The sequence below is a fragment of the Myripristis murdjan genome, chromosome 19, assembly GCF_902150065.1.
Source record: "Myripristis murdjan chromosome 19, fMyrMur1.1, whole genome shotgun sequence".
Lineage (NCBI taxonomy): Eukaryota > Metazoa > Chordata > Actinopteri > Holocentriformes > Holocentridae > Myripristis > Myripristis murdjan.
The window spans coordinates 11817586-11831129 of record NC_043998.1 but is presented as its reverse complement, the minus strand read 5'-3'; the positions used below and the strand labels follow the sequence as shown (position 1 = coordinate 11831129).

Sequence of the window (13544 nt, the reverse complement as noted above, 5' to 3'; positions counted from 1 at the left end):
AATTATTCTCCTGCACAACAAAACGCTTCAGACAGCCATGACTTTAATATCTTAAATACTATCTTAGAACAAAAATAAAGAAACACCAGAATAGAAGAATACTATTTTTTATATGATTTTCTTTTTCTTCTTTTTTTTAATACAGGAAAGTTTCTACCGGATTTACGTTACAATTGTCTGCATCGATGAGTAATAAAATACCAATGCAGTGAGCGAAACATATTACTCTGGCAAACAAACATTTTTTTTCCTCTTCTCTCTAGTAAGGCAGTATGGGAAAATATGGCACGAATGTGTGTGAAAACCCGGCGACTGGATGTGGCACAAGTCTGCCTGGGGAATATGGGAAATGCCAGGGCAGCTCGGGCACTGAAGGAGGCTGGGCCTGAACCAGAAGCCCAGGTGGCAATGTTGGCCATTCAGCTTGGCATGCTGGTAAGACAGTGAGAGTTAGTCACTCACATACCTCACATACAGTTACCCTAATAGCAGCTCTCATGACTTCTCTGTTAAAGGTCCACTACAGTGACCCAATGCCTGTTCTTTCATTCAGCCATTCTTGCCATTATTATTTTTGTTCAGAGAAAAAAAAATCCATTCAAAACCAGAAAGGACAAGGCAGCAGGAAAACAGATTGCAACACAGAAAGTAAAACAAAAAGCTGCATTCTCTCAGCCTAGTTCCTAGAATCCACCCATAAGACTTCATATCGTTTTACACAACCCTTAAGTGCAGAGTCTATCACAAAGCCACATAGAATGGCTACAGACCTTGTTTTAGCTCTGCACATTTGATCACAAAAAGCCATGGATCATTCCTGTCTGAAGGCATTTATTTTTTCATCATCTTTTCCTGCCTTCCAACAGGAAGATGCCGAAAAGCTGTACAAGGGCTGTCGGCGCTACGACCTCCTGAACAAGTTCTACCAGTCGTCTGGCCAATGGCAGAAAGCGCTGGAGACAGCTGAGAACCATGACCGCATCCACCTGCGCACCACCTACTACAATTATGCCAGATACCTGGAGGCCATGGGTGACAAGAGCCTGGCTCTAACATAGTAAGGCACACTAACATGATACTGTGTTAGTGATACAACAATTAGGGGAGGGGGGTTGTTATTCAGCGTATGGGCAAAATTGCCCCAGAGACAAAATTGTAATTGTTGGTCTGTGTGTTTCAGCTATGAGAATTCGGACACCCACAGGTTTGAAGTGCCCAGAATGCTGCAGGATGATGCATTATCTTTAGAAATCTACGTTAACAAAATGAAAGACAAGTAAGTCTCGGAATACTGCTGAAAGTCGCATTTTGCATGTCATTTTGCATGCTCTTTAAGTAAAATCCTGTCTTTTATAAACCCAGGAACATCTACAAGTGGTGGGCCCAGTACCTGGAGAGCCAATCAGACATGGAGACAGCTCTGCGTTTCTATGAGTACGCCCAGGATTACCTCTCCCTGGTTCGAGTCCACTGCTACAATGGAAACATTCAGAAGGTAAATCACTGTGTACTAGGAGGTGTAATGGAACATTTATAACCTTGCATGCATTTGCCGCAGTTGGAGGATCCTGCCTTGTCATTTGCACTGCACTAATTAATTTGATATGGTGTGTATTAATAAATGAATGAATACAGTTTTTAATTATTATTATTATTATTTTTATTTACCAGGCGTCTGAGATAGCCAACAACACAGGCGACAGAGCAGCATCATACCACCTGGCCAGACAGTATGAGGGTCATGACAATATCAAACAGGCAGTCCACTTCTACACCCGAGCTCAGGCCTACAACAATGCCATACGACTTTGTAAGGTAAAATACATCTCCTTCCTATTCCTCTGTCCATTCAGACATTTCTTTCAATATTTAACATATTAACGATTCTAGAATGGTTCGTATGGATCATGTTATTCAAGAACATATATTTAATTGAGATTTCACTGAAAGCTCAGTTCCTGTTCTCTGACGTGGTTAAGGCTTTTTCTGTGTGGGCTTGTGGACTGATGCTGGTTGTGTGTGAGCAGGAGAATGGGCTGGATGATCAGCTGATGAACCTGGCTCTGCTCAGTAATCCGGAGGACATGATGGAGGCTGCATGTTACTACGAGGAGAAAGGAACCCATATGGATCGAGCGGTGGTGCTCTATCATAAGGTCTGCCACAGCGTCCTGATTTTTGTGAATGGCTCAGAGCATGTCAGGAATTCATGCATTCCAGATAAGACCACAAGGGGGCAGTATGACACCACATCCCCATGTATGAACAGGACAATGTAGATGAGGCTGAAAAGCTAGGTGAAATTGTAGAATGCACACAAACTAAGTGGCCTCTTGAGCAGATAATGTAATTGTCATGTGTTTGTGTGTCTGTACTTTTTAACATGAAGTGCCACAGTATGAGCCAGAATGTCACAACTAGGTCCGTTCTTCATTTCTGTGTTGCAGGCTGGTCATGTCTCCAAGGCTCTTGAGTTGGCCTTTGCCACCCAGCAATTCTCTGCACTTCAGCTGATTGCTGAGGATCTAAATGAGAACTCTGACCCCTCCCTTCTGGCACGCTGCTCTGACTTCTTTATCAAACATACCCAATATGAGAAGGCTGTGGAGCTATTAGTAGCAGCCAAGAAGGTATGTGTATTTGTGAGCACTTACCATGATCTGTGTCTATGTGCATTCATGCAATTGACTGTATGAGTCCATGTGTGATTTCTATACCTTTGTGTGTGTATGTGTGTGTATGTGTGTGTGTGTTGTATTTGTACCTCCACAGTATTCCCAAGCCCTGCAGCTGTGTCTGGAACAGAATTTGACCATCACAGAGGAGCTGGCAGACAGTATGGCCATTACTGACTCTAAAGACTTGTCTGAAGATGCCCGCAAGGATCTGCTGGAGAGGATTGCCGACTGCTGCATGCGTCAGGGCAATTACCACCTGGCCACCAAGAAATACACACAGGCGGGCAACAAGCTCAAGGTAGGACAGTGGTCTTTAGTAAATGCTACATGAAACATGTGCATGCACAGGACACATTACAGTTAGTTTGGAGCTACAACAAGGGATAAAGTGTTTTTAATGTGTCTTATAAGGTATACGTGCCGTTAGCAACATAAATAACATTGACTCACATACACCAACACCCACACATGCAAGGAAAAGATACAGCAATTTAATACACTAAAGAATAATTTTTCTGTCCTTTTCTGCAACAGGCCATGAGAGCACTGCTGAAGTCAGGTGATACTGAGAAGATAATATTCTTTGCCAGTGTTTGCCGTCAGAAAGAGCTTTTCATCATGGCAGCCAACTACCTGCAGTCTCTGGACTGGCGACAAAATCCAGAGATCCTGAAGAATATTATTGGTTTCTACACCAAAGGCAGGGCACTGGACTTGCTTGGTGGCTTCTATGAAGCCTGTGCTCAGGTAGTGCATGAAATGCCTATGAAATACATTATTTCATTCTCTGGCGCTTCTGCCTGCTGTCTGCCTCTCTTTTATTCAAATCAGTTGAAATCATAAGGAGTGAGTCCATGTCATGAAGTTCATTACTGATACTTGTATGACTATGAATCAGCAGATTGGAAACAGTCCATACAGGTTTTTTTTTGTTTGTTTGTTTGTTTGTTTTTTAACTTTTATAGTTGTTCTATATGGGAAAAATCAACTAATAATAAAATCAGTTGAGGAAATATAGTTTCTTCTCATAATAATTCTCCATCTGGTGGAAAACTGGCAAAATGATGATCTGGGATTGAACGCATTTAGTTGAAATACTGAATTTAAGTGTTTTTTTTTCTTATTTACTTTTGTTAAGGTGGAGATTGATGAGTACCAGAACTATGAAAAGGCTCTGAATGCTCTCACTGAGGCCTACAAGTGTCTTTCAAAAGCCAAGGACCGTTCCTCCGGACAACAGGAAGTAAGACTGGCTGACTTGCAACATAAAACCACTCTGATCAAGAGGTTCCTCCAGGCACGCAGGTAAGAATATATTCAATCTCTTTCTTTCTTCCTCACTCATTTCATTTTGTGCTCATGTGCAAGTTCTACATCTTAATTAATCGTCTCACCAGGATCTAACAAGTCACTGTCTTTTGTCCTCTCTGATGCCAAACAAAATGATCAGTCATACAGTAGTCAGTTTGGCTCAACCTGTACCTTGTCTATTTTGTGAGGACGTCCTGTTCAGATAGCTGTAATCTTGTATTTTGTGTCCTTTGTTTGCAGGTTGTATGCAGAGGAGCCAGGGGAGGCGGTGCGGTTATGTGAAGCCCTGCTGGAGGAGCCAGAGTTGGACTCTGCTGTCAGAATCGGAGATGCATATGGTTTCCTGGTGGAACACCACTGTCAGCAAGGCAGCTTCCAAGTGGTGCTTATCAGTTTTTTTCTGTTGTTATTTATCAGGTGTTCTGGAGCATTTATGAGACAGACTCTGTGTGTTTGTTCATTAGATGAAGCTGTTTGTAGTGCATAATGCTCAGGGGACTCATGTTAAGTGTTATTTAAGGCTGATTTAAAGTCAAGGTGTTATTTAAGGCTGATTTAAAGTCAAAGTCAAGTCCTCATGTCTGCAAACATGTGAAGGCCTCGTGTGCATAATTCTCTGCCAACACACTTGGGCATGTGCTGCTTGCGGCCTGTGTGTGCACTAGAGAGCAGTGTTGCACTTACTACATCAAAATGAAGGAAAAATGCCAAGGAAACTCAAATGCAGCCCATTACCCCAGAAAGTAAAACCATAAACACACAGCTACTGATGATGTTGTGAAATTATCTTTACGATTACAATTTCAATTCACATTTGGCAGACGCTTTTATCCAAAACAGTGAGATCTTTATACACCAACAAGCAAGGATCAATTCAGGAAAGAAGAACGACATCAAGTGCCAGAAAGCTCTGGTTCTAGTCCAAAGACATGGGTGCTACTTGGCAGTGCTACAAGACAGTGCCAAGAGGGAATATGTAGAGTGCATAAAGTGAATGGAGGAAGGAGGAAAGCATAGAGGCAGATTACTTTTTGCCTCGTAGTTTTTAATGTAGAGAAATGGATATAGTTGGATATAATGGATACAGTTTTGATTCATGTCTCATCATAATGACAGCTGATTGCAACATTAACAGACTTAATTCCCTGTCTTTCATCTCTCTCCTCCAGGCCTATCGGAGGCTTGAGGCGCTCCAGAAGCTTTTGCCCTCCCAAAACATACGGTACTACATCAGTCAGGAGAGCCTGGAGGCACTGCAGAAAGCGCTGGGCGTGCACATGGGCCAGGGTGACCGCAGAGACAGTGAGAGAGAGGAAGACGAGGTGGAGGAGGACTTAAGTCTGGGGTCTCACCAAGGCAACTGACCCTTAATAAAAGATGGCTCCTTTCAAATATACACCAGATCTGTATTTGATGGATTTCTACAAAACCTTAGACTTGTGTTTCAAAATGTTCAAACAAATGATCTTACGATTTTAACGTCTGGGAAAAGGGAACACTATATTGAGTTATTTCATGCAGCTATTCAGTGTCATTTCATTTTCTGAATGAATTCGTATCACTGATGCTACTGGGATGCTTGCCTTATGCAAACGGGTGGATGAGAGGTGGGCAAATGCCTTCTTTTGCGCTGAAATTTATTTTTGAACTTTTGCTCTGAACGTGTTGTAATATAGATCCTCAAGTTATGGTTACATGATTATTATACTCTTCTTTTTTACTGAAGTAAATTACTGAATTCTGAACAATTTGTTATGCAGTTTTATTGAAGTGGCGATAAATTGAATCTCCTTTAAGTGTCAAAACACTCATGTCTATAAAATATTTTGCAGTTTTTGATAACCTGTGAAACATTTTGTATTTAGTGTCAGAGATTGTGAATTCATGTTTTAGCAGTCCGATTTTGTACACTTTCTGAAAGTTCATACGAATGAAGGGTTTGTAAAAAGTATTGCATTTTTTTGTCACTTAAAGGGGTTTATACATTTTCCTTTATAGTATGATTTTCATCTGACGGTGGTACTTATAGCACTCTGAAACTCTCTCTCTCTCTCTCTCTCTCTCTCTCTCTCTCTCTCTCTCTCTCTCTCTCTCTCTCTCTCTCTCTCTCTCTCTCTCTCTCTCTCTGATACAACTATTACCTTACCTGACAGGTTAAATGATGACTGAGTTATTTCATTATCAAATAATGTAGAGTTATTGTTACTCAAATGACAGGGCATAGATTGTGCCAAAAGTTGTCTGGTGGGATGTCAGCAAGAATGAAACATACAACTTTCGCCTGAGCCTTTCAAAATAAAGGTATTGTTGACATTGTCTTGCAATGCTTTGAGTAATTAAAACTACTAAAATGACCAGAAAGACCAACTGAAATACCAAGTTAAGGAGATTTTATTAGATGACACCAGTCTTGTATTTGCTAGACATTTTTTTTTTTTTAACAGTTTGCACTGGCAGCCATATCCACATAGGCTCGTCCACGCTGTCATCGTGTTCTGTAGGCTTCATAAAGTAGCATAATAACACGTTATCTAGTGCAACAACTTGGAATGACCTGACCTAATGATCAAAGAAGTTGGTAGGTGTTGTTCCAACTGCCACCACAAGAGTGCGCTATTGTCAATGAGATGTTAATGTGGCTCGCTGCAGTGATTCCAACCTTTAGCAGACAAAATACCTCAAAAAGCCCAAATAATACTTCACTGCTGAGTACCACATACACGGAAGTGTCAGACTACTATAGACATACCACTGAGGTAGGAAAATGTTGCCAATCACAAAGCACTATAAGGACGTCATATAGGCCTACTCACTGTTAACTGGGTGCCATACAGGGCAAACATTTTAACACCCTGATATTGTTGATGCCATTCAGAAGACACAAGATCTCTTGTTCTTACAGCTGGAGTAGAAAGTATGTATGAACGAGTTGGCTATTACGCTTTTTTTTTTGTTGTTGTTGTTATCAGTGTTATCAAGGAGCCATGGCAACACTGTTGATGGATACACTGCAGCCTGAAACTCAGAAACAGCTGTTGTAGCAAAGCAATGTTGGGGGAAAAAAATCGAACTAACATGGAGTCACAAGATCATAAAACATCTCTTATTGAACTTGAGGAACAACTTCGATCTTTGACAGAGGAAAATGTAAGTGAACTCTGTACTATTGTTATAATAACTGATGATAAAAACATGGTGAAAAAAAGTCCATAAATCCTTCACTCAAATAAAAGTAACAGTACCCAAATAAAAGAAAAAATAGTAAAAGTAAAAGTCATACATTCAAAGTGTTACCTGTGTAAATGTATGTAAAATGTAGGCTATTTAATTATGAAAAGTAAAAGTAGTAGGTTCCTCGGTGTTAAATTGCTGATGCATTAACCTGTAAGAAGTATTTCCACATAGCTGGAACAGCATATATCCTGTTGGCTTTTTAGACTCTAGCAGTGCATCTGATTTGATGTTTTGCTTGGAAAAGCTTATTCTGCAAAGTAACAAGTAACCACAGCTGTCAGATAAATGTAGTGCAGTTAAAAATACATTAGTTGCCTTTGCAATGTAGTGTGGTAAAAGTATAGTCTTACACAATGAAAATATTCCAGTAAAGTGCCAGCACCTCAAAACTATACAACAGTACAGCACTTCAGTAAATGTACTGAGTCACTTTCCACCTATGAGAATATATGAGTTTGACAGTTTTCTCAAAAAGGGGGAAAAACATTGGCGGACAGGGTTTCTTCTGTTAAAATTTCACTTGGAATTACAGCTTTCAGTTCTTTTAGGTGCTTCGCTGAAAATGATCACTGAAGCACACAGGCAGAGGGTTGTTGTCTCTCAAAGTTACAACCCTTGTCAAAGGAGACACATTTAGTAATTTGGGTGAACGTGTCACCCCGTTCAGAAACTGCTTCTGTTCCCCTGAATTTAGCTGCAGCTGCGTGACACAAATGAGCGCCTTTTCACCAAAGTGGGCTACCTGGAGAGCAGACTGGGCCACCTGGCTAGATCCAAGACTGACCTGTCCTCCAGACTGGTCCAGAGTGAAGAGCAGAAACTGAAGGTAGATTCAATTTTGTCAAACTCTGACTCAAGTGTATACTTGGCTCAGTTTCCACCCAAAGAGATTTCTCTTTCCTGTCTAAACCTTTAGATTTCAAAGGAACTGGTGGAGGTAAAAATTGAGTCGAACAAGATGAGAGAGCAGTTTGAGGAGGAGACCTTTGAGCTGAAAAACAAGGTGAGCATTTACTTTGTGTCAATTATGGAGGAGTCAAGGAAGTAAATGATTATCAAAACACAAACATCATCATCATCAATTACGTTTTCACAAATGCATTACTTTCTGCTTTTGTATGAAAAGACAGTGTCTTCCTACAGCTCAAATCAGTTTGATCTGTCTTAGCATGAGGTAGCTAGGAATGTTCACTCTATCAACATACCAAACGTGGGTCCAAGTAAAAAGATGGGTAAACACCAATTTATCCTACACCTGGCTACCTGTGCTGCTCCCTGTCCTGCTCAGATCCTGAACCAAGATGGTGTGATAACAGAGCTTGAGATGGAGCGGGACAAACTGCGCAGGGAGCTGGAGTCAGCTGTGGCTCGTCTCCATGTGGGTGAGAAGACTGGCGTGGACATGACAGAGGAGCATGTCACCCTGAAGAGGAACTACCTGGCTCTGGCCGAGGCTCACGAGAGAGAGGTGGCCCAGAGTGAGCAGCTGGGCGCTGAGCTGCTGAGCCTGGCCCAGGCCCAGGACGTCCTGCGCAGGCAGCTGGACGAGCAGCAGCAGAGTGTGGCAGCCTCCACGCAGGGCCTACATGGGGAGCTGGACCGAGTGAGGGCCCTCATCAGCCGCATGTCCCACAGCAGAGTCAAGGTGAGGCGGGCTTGCATGATATCTAAAATGTAATACTACAGTATTGTGGAATACAAAGTCTTGTTAATTTCAATAGTTTGAGGTTGAGATGTCATTCCTCTTATTTTTTGCAATATAAGTCTCAAACATGTCAATGTCTTAAAAGCCTGAGGATCTGGCAGTGTTGGACAAAGAGCAGAAAACTATGGAGAGAAGTGTGAGTACACTCTTTGGGAGAATGTTATGTTTTAAGTGCATTTTATTGGAATCGATAACCGAGGCTTCGAGCTAAACAGGCCCTGTATGCCTCCTTATGAATTTATTCATGTGCAGCTGCTTGGAAACCAAGATGAGATCAGGGACATGCTGGAGAAGATGAAGAACAGCTACGAGGAGCAGCAGAAGAGACTGGAGGAGCGAGTGTGAGGGCAAATGAATGTTTGACGTTTACATGTAAACCAAAAGCATAATGAAGATGAGGCATCGTGATCAGTCAGTCAAAGCCATCTCCAGTGATCATCCCACACGCATCTGCTGTGTGGTTTCCTCTCTGATTTTCTCCTGTTCAGCTGTGGCTTCATTTGTGCTTTGTGTGTGTATGTGTATGTGTGTGTGTGTATGTGTGTGTGTGTGTGTGTGTGTGTGTGTGAGATGTGGTCTCTCTGCTTCTTCCTGTGATGTGGTTGTTGTTGGGCTGTGCTCGTTGCTCTGTTGTGGCTGGGTGTGTGTTTGGTCAGCAGGGTGGCTATGGGGAAGGAGCAGCAGGAGAACAACAGAGCGATCCATCAGAGCCAGCAGAAGCTCTCTGAGCAGAGCGCGGTACGCATGAACACACACTTCTACACAGCTACTGATTTACACTCCTCAACTGACTGTGCATGTGAATGTAACAATATTTACCTGCCAGGTTACAGAAACTATGAAACAGAGATTTAACAAGAATCGTCAATATCAAACATTTGAAAACAATTGTAGAGTTTTTAGTGTCCCTGGGTATCAACCAAAGTTATTATCATTAAGGAAAACTAATGAAATATGAAAACTAGGTGTGACAAAACATTTTTGTTAGCTGAAATAAATAATAAAAATGAGGCTTTACAAAAAAGATAACTAACTGTGCTTACAAAACTAACAAAAATAAACCTAAATTATATGGAAAATGTCTTTAGTTGTCATCTTTGTCAGTTTATTGGGTTGTTTGTCTGTTCTAAGTAAATACATTTTTTAAATGGTATTTTATTACACACCTTTTTGAGTCTCACCCAACACCCCATATTGCAAAAAAAGATTATCCTAACACTGGAACTAATAAAAACTAAGCTAAAACTAAGCAGTTTCAAAAAATAAAAACTAAAACTAGGAAACCTGCTTTAAAAACTCAACAAAACAAATTTCAAACACATTAATCCCTCACTCTAGGTGCTCTTACTCTAATGTAGTCTCATCCGGAAACACCTGAAGCATCAGTCGTGCTTACAGGACTGCAAATCAAAATGACAGCACATGCAGTGATAATTCATGCCACTGCATGTGTTGTTTCAGCAGAACATGTCATATAGCTCCTCTGATTTGCAATGAGCATTTTGTGGAGCTGCGCTGTTCTCTTTTGAAGGTTTCAGGTCAGTTTCACACTTGTATTCTGATGCACTTTTTATTCTTATGCAGATTACATGTTTAAACACTAGAGGCACATAAAGTTTCTGTTTACATGCTAATGTTTATGAAAAAGTTTTTCACTGAAGACGTGCTGAATGGGATTTCTTTTTTTTTGCTGCGGTATTGATATTGCAAACTGTAGAATTACACTGGTATTGGTATCAATGACCAAAATCCTGGTATCGTGGCATCCCCAGGTGGAAATGTGGCCTGTTTCGGTTCAGACCTCCTGGATCAGCTGGTTGAATGTGCATGTGCGGTTTCCTTTGAAGGCCCTGCTGTGCTCGCAGAGCCAAGTGAAGGAGCTGGAGGAGGAAAACTCCAAGCTGCAGCTGCAAGTCAAAGAGCTGAGTGAGGAATACCGGGCAAGGCTGGTGTGCTACTTACAGGACTTAGCTGTGAGTTTACAGAAGCATCTACATACATAACCAAAGACACACACACACACACACACACACACACACACACACACACAAATGCATAAAAAGCTAGACATGGCTGGTTTTTGGTCTTAAAAAAACAAGCCTCTATACCCCAAAAGACAGTCATATTCATCTTTTTTTTTGGTATGCACACCACATATTTGCACGCCCACACATACTATCACATCCATATGCATTTCTTCCTTGTAGGAGTGCATTGATGGACGTGGACGAAGTGGGAAGGAAAAGGGCCCTTTGGCGGCAGGGGGGATGAGGGCGTTTGTGGACAGCATGCTCCAGGATGTGCGCTCGTCCTACAGGGCCCGAGAGGAGCAGCTCGCCTCCGCCACTCGCTCCTACAAGAAGAGACTCCAGAGAACCACCAGAACTCATCACGCCCTCCTCATTGCATACAGGTGGCACACTCGCCATGAAGCTTCCTGCTGCTGATTAGACATGAGCATGAGCAAATCCAAAAAATGCTGAATCTAGAATCTGGCAAACATCTAGATGCGCCGTCACTCCCACTGGTGATTTTATGCCATTTAATTACAATTATTACAATTTATTACAATTTACATACAATTTATTAAGAGAGTTCAACTGAAATACAAACAATTAATTAATTCTTAATTCTAGTGCAGTTTATCCATTCAGATGTTATTTCCTGCTGAAGAACAAACTGTATTCTAGAAGTTACAGGTCGAATACTTCCCAGTGAAACTCTTCGCCCCCGAGGGCTGTGGATGGTGCCAGCTGTCTGTGTCACTGATTTTGGAAAGAGCTGTTGCTGTTGAGTTTTTTTCATGTACATTTTTGACAATGAGCTCCACAAATGAATATTCACCCAGCCCTATGGTGCTGGCACACTGGGAGAAAGAGAAGACTGTGACCAACTGAAAACCTTGACAAATCACACAAAAACTTGATTGCATTAGAGTAAAGCAGGGTGTTATTTTCTTCTTTTTGGGTGAACTGTTTCTTAAAAAAAATACTCTAGTTGACCTGAAGGGGACACTGTAGTTAAAGGCCCAAATTCCAGACTTTAAAAGGCCATAAGAGCCACACAACTGGTCTAATTTTAATGAAATGAATGAATGTGCTGTCATCAAGAGCAAATTACCGATTAACCCCTAATGCTTTGAAGGCTCTGTGTGTACCTGATCATGTCAGGGTTCAGAGGGAGCAGATCTTGTCCAAACCGGACAGCGGTCTGGATCCTGGACTCCCAGAAGGCCACTTCAGCCTGGACCCCATTGAGCAGAGGGGTGAGGCAGACAGGGAGCTGCAGCGCCTTCGCCAGGACAAGGCGAGGCTGGAGGGCGAGCTGACAGCAGCCCGGGAGCAGGTAGAACAAAAGAGCAATGGCTGCTTTGAAGTTGATTGATCTCTTTTTGTTTCGTCTGGCGCTTGCTTGTGTTTGGTCTGTGGGACTTCTTCTTTGTGTCTATAATAACCAAAGAGCAGTAACTGCGTGTGGAACTGAGAAAAATGACTTCAGAGTTTATGCCCTGCCACAACAAAAGGATCACTGGTGCAGAAATGGACTGTATATCATTTAACAGCAATCACTGATATTAAATATAAATCCTAGTCATGCCTGTTTACCTTGAACTAAACAAAAAATAGCTTCTGTTACGACTGAATTTGTGTTTTTCAGGTGGCTCTTCACAAAATGCCCATTCAAACTCGCACCAATCAGGAGTGAGTATAAAGTGACTTTAGCAGTCATAAACTGTGAATATGGGATTATGAATCATGATTAATTCTGTCACTTTATTAGGCCTGCAAAATCAGGGCAGATATCTGAGGAATCGTGGCTGGACATAAGGAAACAGCTGAGGGAGATCACAACCTCTGCTCTGGTAAAAACTTAAACTTCTACGCTGAATTAATCCATTTACACTCCTCATGTCAGCTCTCCTCATGTGAGTCAATTGTTTGAAGGAAAAACTGAATTTTGTGGCCTGAAGGTGATTTGACTGGTCACCCGCTGCCCCAACAGGAAGGCTCTGAGAAGGAGCGAGCCGTGCTCCTCAGCAGGGCAGCAGTGGCGGAGGCCCAGGTGTCTGAGCTGCAGGACTACGTCGACAACCACCTGAGCAGGTCAGGAGACTGCTTGGTGCCTCTAGGCTGTTCAGCCCTCACTTTCAGAGGAGTGTTAAACTGAGCGTCACACACTTCCCTGCAGGTATAAAGTGGAGATCACACGTCTGCGCAGACTGCAGGGGCTGGAGGAGCCGGGCCGCTCCCAAAGCGCTGAAGCCTCTGTTCCCTTGTAACACCATCACTTAATTAAGACATACAGCCAGGAAATCTGAACATGTTTCATAATATGATGTAAATTTTACTTTTATTACAAAAAACTCACATTGCTGCAAAAAAAAAAAATCCATCAGAATAAGTCATTTAGCCTCATATTCAGTATTAAAATCTTGTTTTTCCTCAAACAAGTGGAAAAATCTGCCAGTGGGGCGAGATAATCCCACTTGTTTCCTCATACCAGAATTTTCTTGTATTAAATGTTGTTCTCTTGATGCTAGGAAGCTGATCTGCCGTATTCTGCTTTCTTTCAACATATCTATACTCATTCCCAGGAAAATTCCTGAAACAAGAGAT

General features: G+C 41.9%; 2 protein-coding genes across 3 annotated transcripts in view; both read left to right on the top strand.

Annotated features, from left to right (window-relative positions):
• ift140 (intraflagellar transport 140 homolog (Chlamydomonas)) overlaps nt 1–6313 on the top strand; it is a 33423-nt gene extending 27110 nt beyond the window's left edge. For both annotated transcript variants that reach the window (XM_030077764.1, XM_030077763.1), the window contains exons 19-30: nt 264–435; nt 867–1057; nt 1181–1276; nt 1363–1495; nt 1672–1815; nt 2028–2156; nt 2448–2630; nt 2773–2976; nt 3213–3425; nt 3817–3983; nt 4230–4371; nt 5159–6313. In XM_030077764.1, the coding sequence (XP_029933624.1) occupies nt 264–435; nt 867–1057; nt 1181–1276; nt 1363–1495; nt 1672–1815; nt 2028–2156; nt 2448–2630; nt 2773–2976; nt 3213–3425; nt 3817–3983; nt 4230–4371; nt 5159–5353 (1969 nt within the window). In that variant the 3' untranslated portion in view covers nt 5354–6313. The remainder of the gene's footprint in view (nt 1–263; nt 436–866; nt 1058–1180; nt 1277–1362; nt 1496–1671; nt 1816–2027; nt 2157–2447; nt 2631–2772; nt 2977–3212; nt 3426–3816; nt 3984–4229; nt 4372–5158) is intronic.
• A 751-nt stretch (nt 6314–7064) lies between these two features.
• ccdc78 (coiled-coil domain containing 78) lies at nt 7065–13207 on the top strand. The gene is made up of 14 exons (XM_030078399.1): nt 7065–7136; nt 7918–8049; nt 8140–8226; nt 8512–8868; nt 9014–9064; nt 9181–9269; nt 9588–9666; nt 10776–10901; nt 11136–11341; nt 12099–12273; nt 12586–12629; nt 12709–12790; nt 12931–13031; nt 13117–13207. Exons 1-14 carry the CDS (start codon nt 7065–7067, stop codon nt 13205–13207), a joined length of 1692 nt encoding a protein of 563 aa, XP_029934259.1.
• The last annotated feature ends 337 nt before the right edge of the window (nt 13208–13544 follow it).

Coding starts and splice junctions, on each gene's coding strand:
- ccdc78 (XM_030078399.1), top strand. CDS start 7,065: ATGGAGTCACAAGATCATAAAACATCTCTTATTGAACTTGAGGAACAA. Junction 9,065..9,180: donor AGAAAACTATGGAGAGAAGT/GTGAGTACACTC, acceptor ATTCATGTGCAG/CTGCTTGGAAACCAAGATGA. Junction 12,630..12,708: donor CAAACTCGCACCAATCAGGA/GTGAGTATAAAG, acceptor TCACTTTATTAG/GCCTGCAAAATCAGGGCAGA.